Source organism: Anolis sagrei, chromosome 1, assembly GCF_037176765.1.
Source record: "Anolis sagrei isolate rAnoSag1 chromosome 1, rAnoSag1.mat, whole genome shotgun sequence".
NCBI lineage: Eukaryota > Metazoa > Chordata > Lepidosauria > Squamata > Dactyloidae > Anolis > Anolis sagrei.
In genome coordinates, this window is record NC_090021.1 from 110,494,560 (window position 1) to 110,522,164 (window position 27,605).

The 27,605-nt window shown below is 39.8% G+C and overlaps 1 protein-coding gene across 4 annotated transcripts in view; it reads left to right on the plus strand.

Moving 5' to 3' along the window:
* The window catches only part of IMPG1 (interphotoreceptor matrix proteoglycan 1), a 118,344-nt gene that overhangs the window by 38,464 nt on the left and 52,275 nt on the right, over positions 1-27,605 (plus strand). For 3 of the 4 annotated variants that reach the window (XM_067467761.1, XM_060752940.2, XM_060752943.2), the window contains exons 3-7: positions 11,301-11,467; positions 11,769-11,797; positions 13,670-13,731; positions 18,098-18,153; positions 22,990-23,145. In XM_067467761.1, coding sequence (XP_067323862.1) covers positions 11,301-11,467; positions 11,769-11,797; positions 13,670-13,731; positions 18,098-18,153; positions 22,990-23,145 — 470 coding nt within the window. The remainder of the gene's footprint in view (positions 1-11,300; positions 11,468-11,768; positions 11,798-13,669; positions 13,732-18,097; positions 18,154-22,989; positions 23,146-27,605) is intronic. The other variant, XM_067467760.1, reaches the window with a different exon arrangement.

The following is a 27,605-nucleotide window of genomic DNA, read 5'->3' on the forward strand; positions in this document are numbered from 1 at the left end:
CCTACCCAATATGCATTATCAATTCATATTGCAAAGTGAATCAGTTGTAAACAGAGTTATTCACAGAATTCTCTGTTTGGTTTTAGATATTGCTTTACAGTATTTCCTCCAGATGCTTATGATGAGATAGCAATAGAGATATAGGAATTTTGAGGCATATTTCATGATCTGCAGAATCTAATATAATTCTCAGATTCATCATTCTTTGATTTTTTTCAAGTAAGATTGAGAATCTTCTGGCTGTACAAAGTTGTCTAAAATTCTGGCTAGTGTTTTTAGATATTCATATCATTGTAAACTGCGTAAATGCCCTAAAGGTACCAGATCCCATCTGTTCTTGGTCAGTCTTGGTTATTACTTGGATGGGAGACTGCCAATGACTACCAGTTGCTGTAGGCTGTATTTCAGAGGAAGGAACTGGCAAAGCCATTTCTGAGTATTCCTTGACTAAGAAAACCCTATGAAAAATTCATGAGGTTGCATACGTCAACAGACCACTTGAAACTAAAGTGACTTAACATCATGGAGACACTGCACAACAGCCGTCCTAATTTGTATATCAACCAAATGGCCCATTATTCTTGTTACCTACCATTGAAAGGTCCAGAAGAATCCACACACCCCCTCCAATTCTCAGTGCAGGCCATTCATCAAGGCTATAAAATCCTGTTTCTATCCCATAGCCAGGCCTCAATACAATGGAGTCTAATGAAGGTATCTTCAACAGCACTTACTTCTTTTAGAACATTCTCATGCAACATTCTTTGTAAGGAGCATTTAAAGCTGCCACCACTCAATTGGCCAGCTCTTGGCTGCCTATCAGCTGAGATGGATATAGGTCTGAAAGATAAGCAATTGGCCTTATTACATCATCATCATCCTGAACAAACCAAAGCCACGCCACCAAAAGTACATGCCTCAGCTGCCTCCCAAGACTCTTTCTTCAGTGTGGAGTCCAAGCCAAAATGAATCCAAGCAATTTTCTCTGGAAAATATTTGGCACATACATCACAACACATTTCTGGGGACTGCTAGTCAATAGTCTGAGGAATGGAATATAAAAGAAGCGTTAGAAGCAGGAGGAAGCAAAACAATGCAGTGCTAGTGATACTAAAATGTACTTATAATTAACTAATTTTTCCATAATTAAAGATACCTGTTTCAGAACCAGAATATATTCAAACATCTGTAATCCATTAATTATAGTCTTATGAAATTAATATGCACATTAAACCAGTTATATTTGGCTGGAAAAAATAAATTAGGCCCAGCTTATCTCACATTTCCAATGCAGGTATGGTACCAAGCAAGCTGGAAACCATCCCCCATCAAACACTAAAATCACTCATATAACTCACTTCTAAAGACTCATGTCTTTAGCAGATGTGAAAAATATTCCGCCTATCACAAAAAACTGGAGATATGCAGTGAACAAAATCCAAGTTTATCATAAGCCCCCATTTCTGTCTAGAAATTCATTCTGATTCAGTTCACTTTGGAATGTGACTTGGGTTTGTTTGGCTCCCCAAAATTTAAGTATATTCCTGTGCACCTTTTTTTCAAGTATGCAATTTTTGGGGCACATTTTTGTTAAAAAAAATCTCACTTATGAGAGTATGTTTGTATTTATGTTTTAAGTGTGTCACATACATTTTTACAACATACCTATTAATCATATAGATTGGCCATGATCATGCATCAAGAGACATATTATGAAAACATAGCTATGGCTTTTCCTGATTCAACCCCTCCAAAACCCTACTCTTTAAGTCTTGTAGCACTTGCCCCATTTTTGAAGTACTGGAGAGTTATGTAGAGGTGTGTTCAGTCCTCTCCAGGTCATGGGACAGATTGAAACAGCTGCCAAGTCTTACCAAGATCCTGTTACAGTTGCCTGTGTCACAACCTCGCCATATTGCCAAATTTTCCTGTCATAGACTATTTTGCTGATGCAGCCAGCACGGAGCCCATCTGATCTCATCACATGACGCACAGCTGCTTCCAGTAGGGCTGCGTGCTGGCTGTGTCAGCAAAGTGTTCTACGATGGGTAACTCTGAACACGGGAGGCTACCCATGTTCAGACTGAAAATGCTAGAGACAGCACAGGAGGAGGCTAGAAAGATACACTTTCTGACATGTGATGGGCAAGCGGGTGATGTGGGCAATGCAGGATGCTAGGTGATAGATTCACCTGGCTTTCCCACAATTTGCCCTGCTGCCCTGTGGATTCCTCGCATCAAGGACCTCCATGTGACGAGGTCTTCAGTGTACCCTAAGACCATGGGATGGCTGAAAATCTCATTCATCCCCACCACATTTTCTAGGCCTCAGAAATGCTTATGTTGGAGAAGGCTTCAAAGCTTCAAAGAAAGTATTTGGGGGCAATTTTGGATATTGTGATTGTATAACAACTGTAAACATGATTTGGAATAATTTCAGCCTTGGTTGTCAAGCTTATAACATCAAAATGACTGAAATGTATGCCAGTCTTTATTCATTTATCTATTGTGCAAAAATTAGATTACATGCTTGCAAATTTTTGCATCCCAAATTGCACACTGACTTGTGTTCACTTTCAGAAACTGGAAAACGTATAACTAGGGAATATATATTGAATCTTCACTTGTTTTGCCCTTATGGCCTTTCAGAAAATCACATTACTGTGCACTGAGTGTGAAGTAAGGAGAGGGTGTTGTTTCTCTCTAAGTGTCTAAAGGGGTGCTTTCATTATTGCTTCTTCCCACCATTCAAGCAGCAACCTTTTTACTCCTGGTACTTCCTCTCTTGTTAGCAGTAACATTCAATGAATGCAGGAAGCAGTGCAAGGAGGATCATGAGGCACACAAAGGTTTCACTACCTACTGTTCAAAATCAAACACTTCTCTCGGGTAGTTTGGTGATTTGGGAGTGTTGTGTGGAAATACCTGTATATGTATTATACAGTTACCCTTCCACTTGCTCTGGGTTTATGGGTACAGGACTCATGTGAACAATCACAAATAACATTTTTATTATTTTTACCTGGAAACACTTCTCTTGGAATTCCTAGGTCTTTTGGCACAAGTCTATGGTGAACTTCCATTAGAAGCTGAACATACACTCACATTGGAGGACCTAGAGATTTCTAGAGAGGTATCCAGTTGGCCAAACCTGGTTCAACCCCACTGAATGGTCACCCCTAATCTTCCCATTGTTTGTCACTTGTGGCAGTGCAAGGGAATTCTTAATTGCTCCTGGCCATTGCCAAACTCATGTCATCAAAAGCATCTGTATGGCTTGGAGAAAGGAGGGGAGTTATTTCCTTCCTTTCACCAGGCCATGCAGGCACCTTTGTTGACATCAACAGAGGCACCCAGAGGTACCCAGGAGTTCTCCATAGTTCCCTGACCACTGCTGTAGCCACAGGCAGTAGAAAAGATAAATGTCATCTCCCTTTCCTTGCACTGGTGGCACTGTTCATGTCAATAGCTGGGTCAGATTGAAATCGAACCAGTCCAGCTGTTCACACACACCTCAAGTGCTGGGCTGCTCCAGAGTTTCAGGGGAACTCCAGAGCATTTCCCAACTTCTGCTAATGTGGAGTAAAATTGAGTTAAACAATCTTACCCAGAATAGGGGTTAGAAGTCTCTGAACATTGTCTAGACTTGCTGGAAAAACTTCTGGCCCAATTTGTAGTATGCGGCCCATGTACATAAATCTCCAATTAATATTCATAACTAGAGTTAATCTATTGAAACTATCATAGTCATTGCTAATAATCAACACAGATTTATCAAAAACAAGTAATGCCAATCTGATTTCTTGTTTCAATAGAGTTACAAGCTGGATAGATACAGGGAACACCTGGATGTAGCGTATCAGGATTTCAGTGAGGCCTTCATCAATGTCCCCATAATCTTCTGGCAAACAAACTATTCAAATGTGGGCTAAGCAAAACTACGGTTAGGTGGATCTGTAATTGGTTAAGTGAACAAACCCAAAGGCTGCTCACCAATGCTTCCTCTTCATCCTGGAAAGAAGTGACAAGTGGAGTGTCGCAGGGTTCTGTCCTGGGCCTAGTTCTGTTCAACATCTTTATTAATGACTTAGATGGTGGGTTAGGAGGCATGATAATCAAATTTGTAGATGAAACCAAATTGGGAGGGATAGGAGCAGTATTCAAAACAATCTTAACAGATTAGAGAGATGTGCCAAAACAAACAAAATGACGTTCAACAGGGACAAATACAAGATACTCCATATAGGCAGAAATAAATGAAATGCAAAGATACAGAATGGGGGATGCGTGGCTCAAGCGCAGTACGTGTGGAAAAGATCTTGAAGGCCTCATGGACAACAAGTTGAACATGAGCCAACGGTGTAATGCGGCAGAAGAATGCACAATGAAAGCATACCCAACAAATGGCTACCTGATCTTTGTTTAAAACCTCCAGAGAAGAAGACTCCACCATACTCTGAAGCACCATATCCCACTATCAAACTGCTCTTACTGTCAGGAAGTCTTCCTAATGTTAGATGGAATCTCTTTTCCTGTTGTTTCAGTCCATTATTCCATGTTCTAGTCTCTGGATGAGCGGAAAACAAGCTTGCTCCCTTTTCAATATGACATCCTCCCAAATAATTAACTTTATTTTCTCCAGGCTAAATATACCCTGTAAGTCAACTCTGAGGGGTTTTTCTCTCTTTCTTTAAAGTTTTGTTCTAAACTTACAGTGGTATTGCTTGTCATTTAAAAAAATGTTGCACAGACAAAGCACTGCCTTTGATATGTCCAGGCAAAAAGAGCAGGGGTCTATTGCACACTACACAGTGATTCCACTGTTATGCCACTTTAACTGCCATGGCTTCATCCTATGGAAAGCTGGGGTTGGCAGTTTATGGAGTGCATTTAGAATTTGCAACAAGAGAACTCCTCTGGTGCCTCTGGCCAAACTGGCAGTCCCATGATTGCATAGGATTGTGTGTGTGTGTCAGGAGCGACTTGAGAAACTGCAAGTTGCTTCTGGTGTGAGAGAATTGGCCGTCTGCAAGGACATTGCCCAGGGGACACCTGGATTTTTTTTTATGTTTTACCATCCTTGTGGAAGGTTCCTCTCATGTCCCTGCATGGGGAGCTGGAGCTGACAGAGGGAACTCATCTGCACTCTCCCCAGATTCGAACCTCCAACCTGTCCATCATTAGATCTGCCAGGACAAGGGTTTAACCCACTGTGCCACCAGAGGCATAAGATGAAGCCATGACAGTTAAAGTGAAATAACAGTACTAAACATGAAATATTAAAGACCCCAAGAGGCATATATTGGAGGGGGGGGGCTTTGCTGATGGCCATGGAGATTCATTGCCATAAAGGTAGAACACACTGCAGGAAAGATCTGGGGATTGCTGCTAGAAATGCTATTGTACAAGTTAGGTCCTTGTATTTTCCCTCAGCTCTGATAATGACATATTATGAGGCACCACGCTCTGAGGCTGGCACTCGGCTTACGGGTTGGAGGGCAAGCCCCATGGCATAGCAATCACTCTCCTCCAATGTCCTGATGCCACCTCCCAGTGTCAACCACCTGATGCTCACCCTGCATAATGGTGGAGTGGTCTATGACTGGCAATTGGATTTGATATATTTCTGTATTAATATATCTTCATATAATGTAAGTAACTTTTTGTTGTCATTTTTGTTTTTGTTGCCCTCAAACGCCCCTAAGAGCCCAGGATGGTTGGGCTCATTAAACTTTGCCGTGTGCCACACAAGTGAAATGCCTGCCTACCTCTTCAAGCAATTCAAGCTGGTCCATGAGATATAGAAAAACAAAAACACAATGCGCTGTTTTCTTTCATTTGGAATGGATTAATAGGCTTGTATGGTCTGACGTGCACGTATCCCGTTCTGAACAGCAGGCTGTTAAATATGTGCACGCACGTTAGTCCTCCTTGTTGTATTAATTGCATGAAACTGTGAATGGAGTCCGGTGAGCTGAGGGAACTGTTGGCATCATTCCATGCAGCCCTGAGATTTTAGCCTACTGTGTGTTTGTTCGAAAGTCTGTTTCAAGCCTTATTAGCTATGTGCGTTTGCATGTGCTTGCTTTTATTTCCCCAAATGATATAGACACTGACAGGTGTTCCACAGCTGTGTAGGCTATTATTTTGCACCATCATTTGAGCTGTTTTGGCTTGCAGTTGAGTTGTTCGTCATCGGGAGCACTTTAACTTTTAACAAACTAGAGCCAAGAGAGAATAGAAGAGAGCTGTTTCCATGGGGACTCTTCCTAAATGAAAGGAGAAATATTCTTTGCTTTTCCCCCCTGTGGATTCATTTGAAAAAACAAACCAATAAACCACGAGTGCCATCCTAAAGACAACAGATTCAATCTGTCTGGAAAGCTAAGCAGATTTCAGCTCTGATTAGTATTTGGATGGGAGACGGTCAATAAATAACAAGTTCTTTGGGTTGTTATGACTTCTGCTTCACTTCAGGTTTTACAGCTAATGTAGACAAGTGCTTGAAGACACACACGAACACACACCATTCTAGACAAGTGCTCGAAGATACACACACAAATACACATATCCTACAATATGCTTATGCAGGAATCCTTTTTCAAAAAAATCTTTGTCTGATTCAATTGGTCAAGATGCCCATAACAGCATGGGCTCCACCACAATTTTTTTTCAGCCACAACAGAACAGTGTCTGTTGAAATCCCGGCTACTTTTGGTTTCTTTCAGTTACAGGGAGGGTGGTAATAATAATAATAATAATAATAATAATAATAATAATAATCTTTATTTATACCCCACCACCATCTCCCCAAAGGGACTCAGGGCGGCTAACATGAGGCCAAGTCAGAAGATACAATACAGCAAAGTAAAATAAAATGCAAATGCAAACAACAAAAAATACATCACAATAAAATACATACAGTAACAAAATAAAACAAACAAGGAAAAATAACATAATATAAAATCAAACACAATGGGCGGGCCAAATGGACAAGATAAAATGATAAAACCCTGGCTGAGGTAGGAGTAGAAAAAGTGCATTGAGAGGAGCCCAAAAAAGATTAACAGTGGTGTTAGGCTTTCAGTTTAGGACGGAGCGGGGGAGTGCATCATAGGGGCAGCACTGTAGATTGAACAAGCAGAAATTGGATGAATGGTCACTCTCCAAAGGCACATCGAAAGAGCCAAGTTTTCAGATCTTTCTTAAAGGTTACAGGGAGGGAGGTAGCTGCAAGAAGGAAAAGGATCCCAGAAAGAGTGATTTCTTCAATCCTTGCCTTAAACCCAGGTCTCCTCTAAATACAGAAGGGAAAGCATCACAGGAAGAAGGGTTTCCTAAGTTCTTACCTTAAACCTGAGTCTCCTCAAAAAAGAGAAGGGAAAGGATCACAGGAAGGGGGTCTCTGAAGCCCTTGCCTTAAGCCTGGGAAGTGTTGCCATCCAGCTTCCCCCCATTGCTGGTAAGGCAACATGGGAAGACTTCCATGTTGCCACATTAGTAGCATATGCCACTTGCTCTCCCTTTTCTGGACAGAGCCTCATGTAATGGGTTCCATTCCCAAAGGGGAGAACAAGCAGTGTTGGACGGGTCAAGTAGCCTGATGAGGTCGTAAGTAGCTGATATAGAATATCAGCAAACATCTTCAAACAGTGGCAACGCTCTATGTTGAAGTGAGTAACAACAACAACAACAACAACAACTTTATTCCTATACCTTGCCACCATCTCCCCAAAAGGACTTGGACGAGCTTACATATGGGTCAAAATGCCCACAAAACATAAAAGCAAAACTATCCATTAAAACAAAAACACAATTAAAATAAGTGCATAGTAATATTTAACAATCCAGATAAAAACACAATGAAATAAAACGTAAGAATATAAAACAGCAATGTTGAAACTCAAAACAATGCTCAACAAAACCAATTAACATGACTAGGCAATAAAAAGGGCCAAGCATGGGATAGTACAAAACAGCATCCCATAGGGCTGGGGTATTGGATGAGGTGCAGAGAACAAAATATTGTAAGGTGACCTAGGGACTGGGTATTTATAACTAGGGACTAGCTGTTCTCAAATGCTAGCTGAAACATCCAGGTTTTCAAATCCCTGCAAAAGGAAGACAGTGTAGGGGCTTGCCTCATCTCCCTGGGGAGGGAGTTCCAGAGTTGGGAGGGGCAACACTGAGAAGGCCCTCTCCCTTGTCCCCACCAATCATGTTTGTGACAATTGTGGGATTGAGAGGGTAAATGAGTAAGTGCAGTAAGTAAGATCTCCTCTGCAGATCTTAGAGCTTTCATCGGTTCATAGGAGAAGACTTCAACATAAAGTTATATGAGAACCTATGAGGATTACTGAATAAATACAGGCACTTAATATCATAACACGTAACATCCAAAACTCTTAAATTAATTGCAAATATGATTCGTGGAGCAGTGTTTTAATTTCAGTAAATAACAAGCAAAGTTGCACCCTTATTGCAGAGATTGGGAGATTATTCTAGTAACTACTTCCAGCTTGCAGAGATCACATTTGGATGTCCTAAAAACATGATTTCAACATGATACAAAATCTGGATTGAGTGTATGTACATAAAGTGCATTTACAAAATTGCCTACAGATATCGAAGAAAAGGGAGAACTATTATGTTCACATCTCTTTATGTACTTTCTTCTAATCATGTTGTCCTACCCATTAAGTGCCACTCTTCACAAACAGCAGCCTTCTTGTTTATTCAAAATGCTTTTTAAATATTTTGGATTTTCTGATCTGTACAAATACACCACTTACAGTAGTAGAAGAATAATGCCTGTCCTGATTATGATGTGAAATAGTTTTAAAGCCAACATCTTTATTATTGTTAGAAGGCTTCTGCCTGAAAAAAGCATGGTTGATAGAAAGACGGTCAATAAAGCATTTCCTAAAGCATTTTCTGTGACCATCCCAGGAAATGTTCCACCTATGACATTTCTTTACCACAGCTTTTTTGTGGATAAATGTAAAGCCATACTTCTCTATTTTTCACCATGTATCTGCACTTACTCATTTACCCTACAATTGACTTCATATACAAATCAGTGCTAACAAAGGATGCCAGCAATTTCTGGACCAGTGCCTTTCACCATGGGTAGATCTGTAGAAAATAGCAGGACAAGATTTTCAAGACATGAAGATAATCACTAGCTAATTCAAAGATGACGAATACGGCCTTGTTCTTTTTCTGTTTAACATTTCCATGAGTTCTTCCTGCTGAGACTGAAAGTCATTCTGAGAAACAAGTTCAAGAATGTTTTAAAAGAGAAAGCTAACAAGGTAAAGTTGCATTCACAAGCAATTGGATGAGGAAGTCTTTGAGCTGTTTTGCATCTCAGTATCTGAAAGCCCCAGCCAGCATAGACAATAGTACAGGATTCTGATATGTGTAGTCCAAAATTATTCAAAACCACATTCCCTACATCTCCTGTAAGCCTATTGAGAGGAGACATGTTTCTAATCTCTCTTAGGGTTTCATTCCTAAACATACTTCTTAAAGAGTAAAGATGAATAGTTTGTGACCTGCGCAGCTCAAGGGCAACCATCCCCCATGTAATTCATATTTATAAATGTCTAGTGAAAGAATAGCTATTCCAGAAGGCTTTTATGAGATTGTTATCTCAGCTTTGTTATTTTTGTCCTGCTCCTCTGTGATTGATGTATTCTAAAACTTAATTTTTATTTTATTCACTTTTAAATTATATACTGGATATACCAGAACCTGGGGTTATCTATTGAATGGTAGTGCATAGTTAAACTGCAGGATTTACTACTTCAGGATGTAGTGATGGCTGCCAACTTAGATGGATTAGAAGAGGGATTAGACAGGTAAATGGAGGCTAAGTCTATCAGTGGCTACAAATCATGATAGCTATGTATTATCATCAGTATTAAAGGGAATATGCCTCTGAACACCAGTTGATGAAGAAGAAGTCTGGTGCAATTGTACCCATGGGCACCTGCTTGATAATAATGGGAATCTTTGGTCTGATACAACATTGAAAGCATTTCTCTTTTAAGGCCCTGTAGAATATATATTTAATGTAAACCACTTTGAGTTCAACTGTGGAGAGAGAGAAATGAACCGAGATCCTCTATCAAACACATAACCATCATGTCATAGCTATTCTTTAACTCATCAACCAGTCTCTGAAACCCACCTTGAAAGTCAATCAGAGTAAACAAAATCTGTGCTGCTGCCAGTTGGGCAGTGCAGGGTGGCTTGTCCAGTTATCTTTTACCAGAAAGTGATGCACCAGTGAAGAGATGCTACAGCTCCTTGCTTCTGTTCTTCGCAGCTAGCAGAAAGGGGATGATCACAGCACCTTGCACTGTCCTACAAGCACAAACCTCCATTGCTTAGAATGGCTGGATTTCATGGTCATTTGCAATAATCACATATGGCACACATTTTCAAAAATAAAAATAAAATAAAGGTCTTATTTTGTGTTCATTATCAGACTACACATCTCTTCTTGAAATGAAAAAAAGGATGGGCATGATTGCCTTTGACAAGCTTTTCAGATGCTAGATAGTTCTCCTTCAGTTTCACAAAATAGGTGATATATGTGTGTTCCTCCAAGCTGCCAATCAATTTATGGCAATCCTATAAATTTCATAGCATTTTCTTATATTCCAAGGTGACTTTGCCAGTTTTGTCTTCTGAAATGTAGCCTACAGCACATTTCAGAAGACAAAAATATGGAAACTTCTATTCTATTCTATTCATTGGTGGTCTCCTATCAAAGTACTTATAGAGTGGACCATGTTTGGCTTCCAGGATCAGATGACAATTGGTGCCCTATTAGTTACAACTAAAAGGCTGGAATGATTTATCTGCATGGAATGCAATAGGGATCATATCAGATTAGCAGAGGTAAAGTGGGAAACAGTGGGGAAAATTGTGGAGCAGCAAAAGGAAATCATCAGGCTCGGTTCCCTCCTGTTGGGGTTCGTGGTCTTTATTCCTAAGTAGTTTCCCCATCTGTCCCTGCTTCCTCTTCGCCTCCTCTTCCCTTCTTCAATGAGGAGTCAGCTAAACACCCAGAAGTGGGGAGAAAATGCTCCTCTCCCTGCATCTCACAAGGTCCACATGAAGAACCCCTTGGTGGAACAGAACTCCATGTAACCCAGCATGACTTTAAAATAGGAGATAGAATGATGCCATTATTTAAAAGCAGCTATAGCTTTGGAAATCCTTATAGAGCTATTATGAAACTTGGGATAAAGAACTCTATTCAGTAAAATGTTTGTTTTTTGCTTTAGTTTGCCAAGAAGCTGTATGGGAAGCTTTCCGGATTTTTCTGGATCGGATTCCAGATGCAACGGAATATCAGAATTGGGTCACAGCTTGTCAGCGGGAAACATTCTGCATATTCGATATTGGGAAAAATTTCAGTAATTCTCAAGAGCATCTGGAGATAATTCAGCGGGTAAGGCCTGAAGAATGCATTTTCTAACCTGTGATGAACATCGCTTTAAAAAGACCAAACAGATCACAAAGTATTACAAGGTACATTGAGAAGGGAATATGTAATAATAAAAGTAAATGAGAGAGCTGTTACATGCTAAATATTTATTACTAAAGTAGTAATAATACTATATCCTCATCATAACAACAGTATAATAGCAGTAAATTATTACTATCGTAATAATAAGAACAGATGAGAGAAATAATCAGAGCATTTCATTTTGTGGCTGAATCAACTTTTTTTTGTCTGAATAATTTTGCAGCGAGTAAAACATAGGACCTTCCAGGATAGGTAAGTGAACCAAAAACAGAATCCTCACCATTTGATGCTGCTGCCTTTTACTATCAAAACTGAACAGGTATGTGAGGATCCATGAATGTTTATCCATTTAAAGCGGTGAACGTTTTTATGTATATTTTATTGCCGCAATCGCACAAATAAAGCAGATAGGCAAATTGTAACATAAGTATCTTACACTTTTTCCATTGTGGTTAGCCACAATGCCAAGAATACTCTCGGTCTGAAACCGATAAGACCTGGATCATTACACAGCCCTATCCAGACTGCAGAAACTGTTCGGAATAGTCCTTTTGTCAATGATCCATCTTTCCAGGGTTATGGACAGAAGTTTACAAATGAATATTTAGCAAAGTATTAAGCCATTCACATTTCAGGACCAAATGGTCTCTTTCAGATTCCAAAGCGATTCCTAAATAAGCATGCTGCAAAATGAACACATTAATTGAAGTATAAAAGCCAAATGATACAGTTAATGTAAAATTTTCCTGTTCTGGCTGCATTTATTTTTCTTTCACGCTGACATAAAATTAGGCCAAGGCCCACAGCCTTTAATCCCAGACTTTAAAAATAGAAGATACCTTGTACATTTGCTTTAAAAGCACCATGCCACGTTTCCATTACCAATGCAGTTGAGAATAAAGTGAGGTGTATTGTGTATGTGAATCTAGCATCCTTCTATAGGTCGCTACAGCATTCCCTCATCCCACCTTCATGCCCTTGTCTATCACTATATCCTTGTATCTGACCTTTGTTTTTCCACCTCTGCCAACCTCAGCTGCTTAATGTATCAGACATAGTGGGGGAGCTGTCCAGGCTTCCTTATTGCCCCTTTGCCTGAATTCTTTCCTTCGACTTGTGCATAGAGCTGTCTCTTAATCTCTTTCTTCCTTCAAATCCCTTCTCAAAAATCCCTCTTCTTTTTCATGAGACATTTGGCTGAACCTCTTAATCTTCCACCCCAGCTGTAACCTAGCTTAAATCCATTTAATAGTATTTGCTCACATTTATTCCTTACTGCCCTTGTCTTACTCTGCCCTCTTTTTGTTGTCTTCTTCATTGTTGAATGGAGACAGGAGGCTCCTTCGAAACAGAGACCTATCAGTTTTCCTCACGAAACTCTCAAGCACCACATGCATCAAGTACCACATACACCAGGCACAGTAGGCATTATTAAACACCAAAAATGATCAAACCAGTAGATATTTCTTGCTGTAGTTTGAACAAAAACTTTTGATTTAAATATGGAAACAAAATAGTATTAAAATGTGAGATATCTATTTGGTTTCTTATCACACTATACTATTATAGCACTATTATGCCACTTTTTAGCCCCCATTGCAACATCCTATGGAGTCTCGGAATTTACAGTTTTGGGAGGATCATTTAGAAATCTCAGCCCAAACCTTACTTAAACTAAAAAACCTAGAATTTCATAGGATGTTGCCATAGCAGTTAAAGTGGAATAATAGTGCTACAATGATGTGGTGTAATAGAGTTCATGTTTTGATTCAGGTAAACCTAAGCAATTTTAAATACACCAGATTTCATTTGAAGGGATATTAACAGAAGATGAAATGACTATTGAAAACAATATCTCCTGAAATATGCCATTCTTTTAACTCAGGCGTGGGCAAACTTGGGCCCTACAGGTGTTTTGAACTTCAACTCCCACAATTCCTAACAACTAGTAGGCTGTTAGGAATTGTGGGAGTTGAAGTCCAAAACACTTGGAGGGCCAAAGTTTGCCAATGCCTGTTTAGTTGGATTGCGGCCTAATATTTTAAGTTAGAGGAAAAATGAATCCCTTGTCCTTTCATTGTGTCTTGGCACATTTTACAGCATTCCTTATTTCTTTCTTGATAGAAAAGAGGAAATTTCTACAGAGAAAATCAAAAAACCCGAGGAACCCCCTTCTCTTGCTACAGGTAAAATGAAACATGTTTTGTGCACTCCCTTAACATTGGGGAACACAACTGTGAGCTATCTGGGGGTTAGCTTCATGCTATGGGATAGGAACCCCAGAGCTGTTTTCAATCTGGGAGACTCAACATTGTCAAGCAGGACATTATTTATGTTAGCTTATTTGTAAGTCATTTTTGTAAAAACAAAGCAATGGGGTATCTGATTGCATTGCACTGAAGCAACAAGAACAACCAGTGGAAAGACAAAACAATTTGACTACAGTGAAACAACAGAAAAATTACAACACAGAGTTAAAAACAGTTGATATATCAAGCAAATGAAAAAAGAACATCTAGAAGACTATTTGGTGAATCTAAAACTGTCACACAATTGTCCCTTCACAACACTACTTTGAAAGCACAAGCTGTAGAGACATGTTGAAAGAGACAAAATAGTACACATAATAATCTCCAAAGAAAATGTGAAAACTTTTATATCTCCCAAGCTCAAAGTGTGGAGATTAGGTGCAAGGCACATTCAGGGGAAGAGCAAATTGCTTCTCCTAGCTGTTTTTATTCAGTCATTCCTAAATAAGAAGCCTCTGGCAAGCACGAATGTCTACTTAGAAGTAGATTCCTTGTTCAGTGTAGCAGACTCCCACCAAAGCATGCATATTAATGTAGGTTGTAGCCATCTAAAATAGAGAAATCACACTAGCAACAAAGATCTGCATAGTTAAAGCAATAGTATTCCCCATAGTAACCTATAGATGTGAGTTCTGGACCATAAGGAAGTCTGAGCGAAGAAACTGTGCTGCTGGAGGAAAATTCTGAAAATGCCTTGGGCTGCAAGAAGCTCCAACCAGCCCGACTGCTCACTGGAGGAAAGGATATTAGAGGCAAAGATGAAATATTTGGCCACATAATGAGAAGACAGGAAAGCTTGGAGAAGACAATGATACTGGGGAAATGGAAGAAAAAAGGAAGAGGGGCTGACCAAGGGTAAGCTGGATGGATGGTATCCTTGAAGTGACTGGCTTGACTTTGAAGGAGCTGGGGGTGTCCATGGCCAACAGGGAGCTCTGCTGTGGGCTGGTCCATGAAGTCACAAAGAGTCAGAAGCGACTGACTGAACGAACAAACAACAAGCCATCTTTTATTATTCATGGGGCTGTTATTCAACTTCAGTAACTTACTATTTCTTATAGTCAACTATATACAGTAGATGTCTTGGTGGCCTAATCTGCCTGGTCATTTCAGGGAAATCATCTCAGAGACAAATTGTCTCCCTCACCACCAACCTGAACACAAAATATTAACAACTTAATAATAATAATAACAACAACCATTTGTACACAAGAAGCTTATTTTAACAATTTCCCTGAATTTTGAAATGCATGGACTTCTATACAAGACTAAAGAAATCCAAAGGGGTTCACATCTTGTTTTGAAAGTGGATAGATTATTGGTGTTAAAATAATGCTGCTCCTTGACATTTCCAGGAAATGTAATCCACCTATTTATCAGAAAGGGGGCAGCCTAGGAAGTACAGAGGGACTGAGAACTGAAAAAAAAAAGCTAAGAGAATCTATACTTTGCTTATCCCCACATGCCTCTTAAGACTGAAGAATGTGATCTCATTGTCATTGCTACATAATAGTTCAAAATAGAGCCTGGAAATGTGAATGCTAAGCTAGTAATACTAATTTGTCAAGTTAAGTTGATTTGTTCAGATTAAACCGTTAGGAATTTTTTTTATTAATTTGCTAAGTTTCTAGATTAAAACCACATTTTAAAAATGACCAGTATCATCTCACACTAATGAGAATCATTAATCGTCCCTGAAAACTATTCTTGGTATCATATAACAATTAATACTTTTTAAAAAAATTAACAGGTTTTTTTTTTTTGCGATGTAACACATTTTAATTGGTACATGATGGCAGAATTTTTTTTTTTAAGGAATGATTAATGATTTCCATTACTATGAGTCAATACTGGTGGTGGAGTAAGGTGTTTTGGTTTTTGTTTTGTTTGTTTTTTTGTTTGGTTTTTTTGGTTTTTGTTTTTGTTTTTGTTTTAGTAATTTCAAGTGGTTTTAATTTTACCTGAATTTCCAAATTCTGAATTTTGCAATGAAAGAAATTGATGGCTGGCATCTTGCTCATTATTTCCCGTTAAAGTAGACCGGTTTAATCAACTGTTGAATTGTGACAGTGAATACAATGGAGCCAATTGATCTACTGTAGTTAAGACTAACAAACAAGATTCAGACCAGTATGTGTTAATGGTATATGTTTGTGGGTTGTTTTAAGTTTTTCAGGCTGTATAGCCATGTTCCAGAAGCATTCTCTCCTGACATTTCACCTGCATCTATGGCAGGCATCCTCAAAGGTTGTGAGATCTGTTAGAAACTAGGAAAATGGGGTTTATATGTTTGTGGAATGTCCAAGATGGGAGAAAGAACACTTGTCTGTTGGAGCTAGGTGTGAATGTTGCAGCTGGTCACCTTGATTAGCATTTAATGGCCTAGCAGTTTCAAGATGTTACTTCTTATTGCCTGGGGGAATCCTTTGTTGAGAGGTGATTAGCTGTCCCCGACTGTTTCTTGTCTGGAGTTTTGAGTGTTGTTCTTTATTTACTGTTATGATTTTAGAGGTTTTAAATACTGGTAGCCAGATTTTGTTCATTTTCATGGTTTCCTCCTTTCTGTTGAAATTGTCCACATCTTGTGAATTTCAGTGGCTTTTCTGTGTAGCCTGACATGGTAGTTGTGAGAGTGGTCCAGCATTTCTATGTTCTCAAATAATATGCTGTGTCCATGTTGGTTCATCAGGTGCTCTACTATGGCTGACTTCTCTGGCTGAAGTTGTCTGCAGTGCCTTTCATGTTCCTTAATTCATGTTTGGGTGCTATATTTGGTGGTCCCTATGTAGACTTGTCTACAGCTGCATGGTATATAGTAGACTCCTGCAGATGATCCTTCTTATCCTTTGCTGAACGGAGCATTTGTTGGATTTTCTGAACTCAAAAACTGGAGAACTCCAGACAAGAAACAACCAGGGACAGCTAATCACCTTTCAACAAAGGATTCTCCCAGGCAGTAAAAAGTCACACCTTGAAACTGCTAGGCCACTAAATGGTAATCAAAGTGGCCAATTGAAACATTCATATCTACCTTCAACAGACAAGAGTTCTTTCTCCCACCCTGGACATTCCACAGATGTATAAACCCAATTTTCCTAACTTCCAACAGATCTCACAAATTCTGAGAATGCCTGCCATAGATGCAGGTGAAATGTCAGGAGAGAATGTTTCTGGAACATGGCTATACGGCTCAAAAAACTTAAAACAACCCAGTGATTCCGGCCATGAAAGCCTTCAACGGTATATGTTTGTATTTTATTTTTGCTATTGCAGATGCATACTTTTCAAATTAGTCTTTCAACAATGAAGTTGTGATCCTATTTAATGCTGGTGAAGTGCAAAGGCCCATGGGGCCACCTACACAATGGTGCAATGCATCCCCCAGGCTAATCAGCAGCTGTTTGAGTCTGAACCCAGCTCCATCGGGAAGCCATTGTACAACCTGGAAAAAACCCATTGGTCAGGGAGGTGCTAGATCTCCTTCTGCAATACAAAATCATCAAAGCAATCCCATCCATCAGTTATAACAGTGGTTCTCAACCTGGGGTCCCCAGATGTTTTTGGCCTTCAACTCCCAGAAATCCTAACAGCTGGTAAACTGGCTGGGATTTCTGGGAGTTGTAGGCCAAAAACATCTGGGGACCTCAGGTGGAGAACCACTGAGTTATAACATTTTACCAAATGTGTTGTTAAATACATTCGCAGACAGCTGTTGTGGTCAGATAACAGAAATGATTGAACAAGAAATGAGCAGCTTTCATTTTTGAATTGTGATTCTCTGACTACATGAAAATATGTACTTATGCATGGTACAGTAAAATCCTTCAACTCAACGGTTCATCTTTAGATGCAAACAAGGTTTCAGAGACTAAACTATAATTCCTCCCTTCACCTTGATTGTAGCCCCAATACCTGCTATTTACTTTTATGGAACCATTTACCAATTGCTAATTGTGCGACTGACATCATGTCTAGTTATAAACAAATGCATTTTCTCAGAAGTAATTTCAAATGAATTCTAGAGCTTACTCAAGTGAAAGTATGCAAAGGCTGCTCCTTTGATCTTTTTATACTGGACAGAAAACAAGAGCTGGATTTATATTTTGTTTCCATCACTCCGTTTCCAGCAGGGAATTCTTAGTGTTGTTATCTTGCTATGCTGTTGATTCTGGGCACAAACAAACAAGCAAAAACTAATCTCCAGTGGGACTTCTTCACCCCTTTCTCCCTCTGCACCTATCAGCTCCTACCGGCACCTTGGTGAATGAGATTGTCAATGACACGAAGGTTCCTATGAAGGTGAGGAAATCTTTTAACATCCCATCTAGCTGAGCAGTTGCATCTGGTTTTCTCACATAGTGACTTGCAGAATGCTTTCCCTCCACACCATTAAGTTTTATTTACATCCACTTTAGCTATGGTGAAAATATGTAATGTTACGTCTTTCCACTGAGTTAGTTGTGAATGATGTTTCCTGCCTAAGCTTATGAAAAACAAATTATTATTTGAGGTACCTGTAAAGCTATTAATCACTTTTTGAAATCCTTTTTACATAGCACATCTACACACAGGAGCTCATGTGTTGTTTCAAAGACATTGAGGATGGTAAATTCATTCTAAAGAAAGGGAAGAAATTAAGAAAGGCCTGGGTAGAACAAGGACGGGCAACTCTGACAGGTGTCAGTTTTTATCCCTACTGAGGACTGCACTATCAGAATTTTGATTGAAAATTAGCCAAAGGTCAGGAGCAGAAGTGACTTGCAACTCCGACTTCCAAATGTGTTGGCAGACTTTTGGAGGTTTCTTTTTAATTATCCCATACCTCCAAGAGCTGTAATTGACATTTTTTGGGGGGTTGCATGCAGTTCACGTTTTTTTAAAAAAAATATTGATACATTCATTCCTTGTTGAATGAATAAAGTTTATTGCACTAGCCATAGGCCATGACATCAATAACATACAACCTTTATAAACAACCTTTATAAACATTCCGATATAAACAAAAACCCCTTCAAAGTTTAAAAAACTAGATCTTTAAAATTTTGCTGGCAGAAACCTAACAGTAGTATGTGTCCTCCTTAACCTTCTCCCTTTCCCTGTCTGGTCTCCAGCGAGGATTTTGCTACTCTGTCTCTGATCTTTTGGGCTGCGATTGCAAATGTGGCTACTTTTAGTGTTATATTTTTGTCATAATCTGCTAGCAAGTCACCGATCACGGCCGATTCTTGCCATGCTGCCCTTTCTTCAAGGAGTGTTCCCAGGAGATTTTTTCTGGGATCATTATACAGAGAGCAGTGTAATAGATAGTGTGTTAGATCTTCTTTATCCCCAGAGCCACAAATGCAAAGCCTTTGGGCATGGGGGATCCCTTTGTATCTCCCTTCTAGCCAGTTTGAAGGCATTGTTTGGAAGCGCAGAGCTGTAAAGGCTTTCCTTAACACTGGTGACGTTAGATCTTGAAGATATTGTTGGCAGTATTGGTCACTCTTTAGTCTGGGATACCATGTAGAAAAACCTTGCTTTTTACTAATCTCCAAATTGCCAGCTGCATCCATCTCAAAGATTTTATCACTAATCTCCTTCTTGTCCAGCTGCATTAGAGTTGTTATTGACCCATCAAAATACTGATGGAGCAAGGCTAGCCAGGATTGCACCCATCCTCCCCGTTTATACTGCTCCCTCAAGCATTGCTTTGCTATGCTCTCCTCCTCCATTCCTAGCAATCTCTTCCCATACGAGATGATGAGTTTATGCATTCTGGCCTTAAGTGAGGGAAGATCTAATTCCAGTCTTAACAGGGCAGCTGGGGACCCAGGGGGAAGGGCTAGAAGAGCTCTTGCGAACTTGTTCTGAATGCATTCAACCTGTTCTGTATTACCTTGCCCCCAAATTTCCGCTCCGTATAACAATTGGGGTAAAATTTTAGCGGCAAAAATCTTTACTGTGGGACATACTAGGGAACCTCCCTTTGTTTTCCCAAAGGCTAGGATTGACTTCGCTGACCTCCAGGCAGATAATTTGGCTGCTTCTATGTGGTTCTTCCAGTTTCCATTATGAGAGAAGTGTAAGCCCAAGTATTTAAAGCTATCACACTGCTCTATTGAGTGACCATCCAATTTCCAAGTGTGTCTTTGCTTCCTTTTGGAAAATACCATCACTTTGGTTTTTGAGTGATTGATTGACAGCTTCTCTTGTCTACAAATTCTACTTAATGCCCTCAAAAGTCTCCTGAGACCTATTTGCATAGATGACAGGAGCACCATGTCATCCGCATATAATAGGATCTGGATTCTCCTATTACCTACTAATGGCGGGAAGTGTTCAGGGGAACTCAACTCGGCCACTAGGTTGTTCACGTAGAAGTTAAACAAAAAAGGTGCTAGTAAGCATCCTTGCCTCACTCCTCTTTTAGTTTCAATATTGTTCGATAGCTTGCCTGATAGCCCTAACCTCACTCTTAGATCCGTTCCCGAGTATAGCTGATGCAATAATAACAGCAATCGTCTGTCCACATTCGACTTTGCCAACTTTGCCCACAAACGCTGTCTGTCAATTAAATCAAAAGCTGAGGTAAAATCCACAAATGCTGCGTATAGGCAACCCTTTGGTTTCCTCAGACTATTTTGGATTAAGTGCGACAGTACAAAGCATTGGTCTATTGTGCTTCTGCCATGTCGAAATCCCGCCTGTTCTTCCGCAATAATATTATTTTCCTCCGCCCAACTATGTAATTTGTTTAACAGAAACCTACCATAGATTTTAATACATTCATTCAGTTAACAAACTTTTGCCATACAAATCTTATCTTGATGTATTTATTTATTTATTTCGTACATTTGTGTCCTGCCCTTCTCACCCCAGGGCAGCTTCACAAAAAGCACTATTCTGTGCTCTAAACAATAATGTTTATATGTTCATAACATACATTTAAAACAAATTCATTAAAATAGTTACATTAAATAAACAATTGTTAAAATCACTCAGGTTTAAAAATCAAAGTCTGGGTCAGTTTGTTGTCATTCATATCTCTTGAGTCTTATTCTCAGTTGCTGCCTCTATTGTTCAAACGCTTGGTCCCACAACCAGGTTTTGAGTTTTCTTCTAAAGGATTGGAGAGAGGTAGCCAATCTGATGTCACTATGGAGAGAGAGAGTTCCACAAGCGGGGAGCCACTACCGAGAAGGCCCTGTCTCTCATCCCCACCAGTCACATTTGTGATGTGTAGAGCCTGTCTAGCTGATCTTAAACTTTGTGATGGTTCATAATGGGAGATACATTCAGACAGGTAATCTGGGCCAGAACCATTTTGGAATATACATGATTCCAAAAGTCACTTTATCTTATATGATGCTTTATATATTCCTAATGGGCCACAGTTTGTTAAAAAATGAGACTCCTAAGAGATTCTGATATGAGTTGGAGGGGGCAGAGAAATAACCATGCTGGTTTTAAGACAAATTCAAAAAATCCAAACTGTAGTAAAACTTAGATAAGCCAGACAGGGAAAAAACAAAACAAAAGGTTTATAGGTTTTCAAAATATCCAGATCTTTTCAAGTGACAAAATGTTACCAAAGAGAGGAGAAAAGTAAAAACTGTCTGAGGAGGTACTAGACCTAAGTCATGTCATCTGCATGTTGTCTTGAGATGTGGTGAGCTGAAAAGGTCTGCAGACTGTCAAAGAGGGCATTGCCTTTTGCCCATATGAGCCTGTAGTTTTGCTGGGGGCAGGAAAACAGCAACATTTGATTCTTCATTTTGATAATACATAACTCTACTGTAAAATTCTCCATATTGAGCACAGCTCTCATACACCATTGCTATTGGAAAACAGACTAGGCAGCCTTCATATTGACAATGAAGATAATTTTCAGCACTTCCCCTGACTTTGGGAGGAAAGTGGATGGGGCCTGCCATGCGTCACGTGAAACAAAGTGGGAAAAGAGGACAAAAATACCCCACGTGAAAAGATGATAAATGATGCTCCAGAGTTATGGAGAAGGGAGGGGAAAGGGAGGAACCTTTTTAAAAACCCTTTACAGCCAGGAAAAGGGGCCAAGGAGGAGAGGATGGTACTGCTATCCTTTTTCCATGGGCTGCTTGAGTCTTCAGAGGCAAGATTACTATGGAGACTGCTGCTGAGATTACAGATGGTGAATTTAGGAACAGTCTCTGCAGGCCACACACCTCCAAAGATGAGGACCTTACTGAAAGGTCCAGGTCTTTGGAAGTGTTATTTTAACCTAGAATAAGCCTGGATTTCCACATTTATTCTGGGTTAATGTGCATTACCATGAGGTGTTGTTTCGAGTCCTCATGAAACTGCAATCCCTCCAACCAGCATTTCAGTACAGTGTAGATGGGGCCAATGTTAATATAAGCCAAATTGGAAAACCATATCTAATGAGGTTGGACGAGTGGCAAACATGTAGCCTGTGGGTCACATGTGCCCATATATCCCATTTTCTGATGCTTAAAGCATGGCTGCACATTCCCGTGCTTCACTCAGAAATCAGGATTGTCTCCCTTCTGTATGAGTGAGGGCCCTTCCACACAACTCTATATCCCAGAATACCAAGGCAGGAAATTCCACATTATCTGAGTGTGGACTCAGATAACCCAGTTCAAAGCAGATATTGTGGGATTTTCTGCCTTGATATTCTGGGATATAGGGCTGTGTGGAAGGCCCCAAAGATTATGTAAGCACAGAGCCTCAACATGCATCTTGGGAAAGGGGGTTCCAGATACATCTGGGAGTATACCTGTGAACCAAAATTAATATCTCCAATAAACAAGACTAATGTTCCTCATGATTAAAATTTTATTTCTTTCTAAGATATCTCACATTGCAGCAAGAAATTGAAATTTTTTCACACATCAAACTCTTCTGTTCTCTGTGTTTGCATTCCTTTGGTCACTTTGTCTTCCACTTTTGTTTGGATGCCTAAATCCTATTTCTAAATGGTCAGCTAATGATATAGCTGCAGTACCAGAAATTCCTCTTGCCTAACTACAAAGAACAGGAAAGGGGGGGGGGGGGGGGAGAGAGACTTTTGGAAGGATTCCATAAAAACCTGTAGATGATTAGCATTTTCTTTAATGTGATGCAAATGTTTTCCCTCTCCTGTTCTCTCAGGAGATAAAGCCAGAGGTTCCTAACATAGTCTCTGAACATCCTGTTGAACAGATGGTGGAATTCAGCGTCACCCTCACCAACCAGGAATACACCCCAGAACTGAGTGATCCTACAACCCCCCAGTACCAGAAACTAGCTGCAAAATTCCAGCTTCAGGTAAGAGCACACTGCAATGTATGTAATTAAAAGGAAACATAGTTCTTGTCTGCTTGGAAAAAAAACAAATACACACTGCTGGGCTACAAGGGCAATAATTGTTTATAAATCACAGTTTTAGCAGCTGTTCTGGCCACATTCCATAATTTTAATTATACTTTTCTTCAAATTCTGTTAATGAAAACAACTGTGTTCAAGATTCTTCTAACAATAACCAGCTGATTAAACTTTCTTAGTAATTTTTAATGGGAATAGCAGGTTCATTGTGGAAGGCACTTAAGTTCTGGCATTGTTATGTGCATATTCTGGAGTTTTGCAGGAATCTGGATAATTTGTATCTGGATAATTTGCATTTGTTTGTTTTCTAACTGTAAAGGTCAATCTGTGACTAGAATGAACCTATGTATGTAGTGTTAGCAAGGCACAATTCTCACATGCACCACACTGGAAAACCAGGACCTCTCCAAACCCACCAAATTCAACCTGTGGCAGAGATTGAGCTAACAATATGCTTCACTCTACACTATACTATTTTTATTTCTATGTTATAATTTTCCAGAGGGGCCACTTTGTGAGGGTGTTTCCACACTGCCCAAAATGCCAAACGAACTGACAGTAAAATGTCAGTCTGTGCTACATTGTGAGGCCACACATGGGTGCAAACCCCTGCATCATTGGCACTGGCCATGCCAATCCAGTGTTGGCATACCTAGGCATGTCTAGTGCCAGCCTCCCCTCCCCGGCCCCCATTTCAGCCCCAAAATGTGAAGGAGGTTTGGAGAGGGAAGGAGACCTTCCCCCTCCAAAGCGCCATTGCATCATCACTGTGTGTGATACAGCAACAAAGCAGCCTCTTGCACTGGGAAGGATGCTTTCCCTTTGTTTTGGAGCTGAAATGGTAGCAATGAGGGTACGGTGGCACTGCCATCCCACCTTCCTGTTGTGCCTGAGCCCAGTGAGCACATGCCTTGGGGGTGCCAGCTGACAAGTTCTACTACCATCATACCTACAGAGATCCACATCTTCAAGGAATTTTTAAACTCCCCATCCAAGACTATGTGTAAGTGTTTTTGCAACTCTTGTGTAAAGTGCATTAAACTGTTTATTAGCTTGAATGTCCCAGGCTAATGTGACATCTACACTTTCTTTTCTGACAGTGTAGATTGGCCCTGTGTCTTTCATATGTTTTAAGACTATTCATTGTTTTAGATGCAAAAAAAACAAACAAGTTTATGATTTGTATATTGATACTTTAACAGATGTTTGATTCTTCCGAAACGTTAAAGGTATCCAAATTTTGTTGGGTAGAGAGTATAAACAGTGATATCAAGGGGAATAAAATGCAGAAACTACAGGCAGTGATTTGTACTTCTCTCTACTTTGCAATATGCTCTTGAGTCCCAGTTGGTGGTGAGGGGAATCAGGAAAAATAAAGCCATGGATGATGAATGGAAGGATGATAATTATATTATTAATAGTAGCCATTGTGAAAAAGCAGAAAAGATGCTGTTAATGACAGCATAGGCATCCTGGCATTGCTAAACCAAATTATACTTGTAGTAAAATAAGAAACCTATCACCTTCATATGAGGCTTTTAGTGTGCAATCAACCTGCCTCATTCACAGAATTTAACGAGATTCAGATGACACTGTATTCTATTTCTGTCCCCACTATGTATTCTCATGGCTTCTTTCATCTGCCATGGTATGGATATTGAATATTGGTTGTATTCAGTGTTGTGAAATACAAGATCTGCAGGTACAGCACATACTGTACATCCTCGAGGGTTGCCCTTTAGGCATGTGAGGGAGCAGGGAAAGATGTTGTGTGCATTACAAACAGAGCCTACCCATTGCCAAGTGGCATTTTTCATTATTTTCATGAGGGACAGTCAGTATGAAGTTGGTGCAAGATCTCCCCCCCCCCCCCCACACACACACACACACACAAACAAAAAGACCCTGAAAGTCACTCTCAATTTACTCCTGATTTTGAAGGAAAGGCTTTTACAAGTTTAAATAAAGTGAGAATACAGTGGAATTTCAAATGCTAACCACATTTCTAGGTGGTAAAACTCATAATTTATTTATTATTTATTTATTTATTAATGCACTTGTATACCGCTAATATCTCAGCCTAAATCGGCGACTCATTGCGGTTTACAACATTTAAAAAACAATATTCAGTTAAAAGCATAAAACACATATACAGTACAAATTATTGGGCCACCAATAACAATCCTAATGTATGAGCACACAGAGACTTGAGGGATACTGGAGGCATGGAGGCTCAGAGTGCTGGTTGCAACTTTCTGAAGACCTTGTGGGATAAATGAGCTCATAAGATTTTGGTAGTTTCTGATCTCTGACTTACAGGAGGAGAACAGAATTTTTTTGTTTGTTTCTTTGTTTTCATGTCAGGAGCGACTTTATTAACTGCAAGTCACTATTGGTGTGAGAGAATTGGCCGTCTGCAAGGACGTTGCCCAGGGGATGCCTGGATATTTTGATGTTTTACCATCCTTGTGGGAGGCTTCTCTCATGTCCCCATATGGGGAGCTGGAGCTGACAGAGGGAACTCATCCGCACTCTCCCCGGATTCGAACCTGCAACCTGTCGGTCTTCAGTCCTACCGGCACAAGGGTTTAACCCACTGCACCACTGGGGGCTCCTGAGAACAGAAGTGACCCTAAAGGATCTCACAATCATTCATTTCATTTCTGTCATAGTAGCATCACAATGAGAGATTCAGCTCCACTATGAGTACCAGTCCCTATAGGGTGGTTTTCAATTCTGTTTCAGGAAAATGGATCCACATGAAAGTCTCATAAAAGCACATTTAAGAAACACTTGGGTATATAGTAGTGATATGTAAATCTGATACACAGATAAGAAATAATTCTTCCTGCAATTATAGTCCTTTGGAGTTTCTTGCTTGTGTGTACTTCAATTGCCCAATCTCCTTATATGTCGGTATAGTTGCACCTTAACTCCTCTGAGTGCATCCTGAGATGTTACAAGATTATAATGACTTCATCACCATTTACTCAGTTATTCCCCATCTCCAACATTCTTGCTAGCCTGTGGAAGTTGGTGGCTCTGACATCAATGGGGTAGTGAATCTGTGTTATATTTTAGTCTTGATTTTAAAGGAATTGTCCATGGCGCAGAACTCAAAATAGATTCAGCACCTTAGACAGCTCCTTTAAAGTTTGATTAGGTGTGACATCTGTTCCCACACCAGACTAAAGACCAGCATTCCTTCAGCAGCACAAGACAGACTGCAGAGATACCCAGTCAGCAGACAGAATGAGCCATACCACACACCATTAAGAATAGTCATTTGAGCCTAATCAGGAGTTAATGGACAGTACTTTGTAGTGATTTCATTTCAACAATAAATGTAATGAGCAATTTAAATACAAATGCTGAAGGAAATTATCTACTGTTGTTCGTGCTACTTTTCAAAGAGAGCTACCAAGGGACCCAAAAGCATGCAATCTCCTCTAGTCATTTGGGCATTATCCGTGTTCCCTCAGAGTCAGAGCAGCCAAGACATGTTTATATCATTACCACAGCTAGCTACATGCTTCATTAGCTATTTAATAGCCAGCAATTAATGATCTGAAGGTTGCTTAGTTAAAAGTTAAGCAAAAGTCAGTATGGCAAGTAGGGAAAGGGATGTTGCAGGAATACTCCTTGGAGCATTCTCTTTGCCTTTTGAATTTTAACACCTAAAACACATTTAGTAGCACTGAAAGAATTAGCCGATAAACTTTTCATGAAACATAACATGAATTTTCATACAAAGTTATGAGTGATGGCCTGGATCCTGCGGGTAGTCCTAACTAAAGTAGACCCATTGAATCAACTGTTTGAATGATGTGTCAACAACTAATGTAATGTAAATTCAATGTATTCGTCTAATCTCAATGGGGATCCTAATAGGATACAGAGCTATATTTCCATATTCTTGTATGCCAATGTTTAAATGGCATTTCAGAAATATATGCAACTATATGTATGTTGGTATTTACCCAAATGTTGACTGGTGGTGTTTGTTCTCAAAATTAAATAATCATCAAAGTAATACATCTTCCTAGCTCTCCTTCATACATACATTCTCTGGCTTCCTGTAGGAAGATTCTACGAAATGCTATGGTTGAGCCTATCAGAATACAAAGCTCTAAGTGCCCAAGTTTGTTTTTATGTAGGATGGGTTGTGATGCAGATCTCATTAAATCTTGGCAAGGTGTACAGCTACATTGTCACCACTTTGAGATCTTGTGACAGACAAGGAACTATCTTAACTGGAATATTCTCTCCAGTATTATTCAGATATTTACATGCCATGACAAGTCTCACAAACTCTCCAACCAAACACATGGGATGGCAGAGACCGTATGTATATGAGTCAAAATTAAATCAGCCCCACCACCGTTTTCCTTGAGATTGACTAT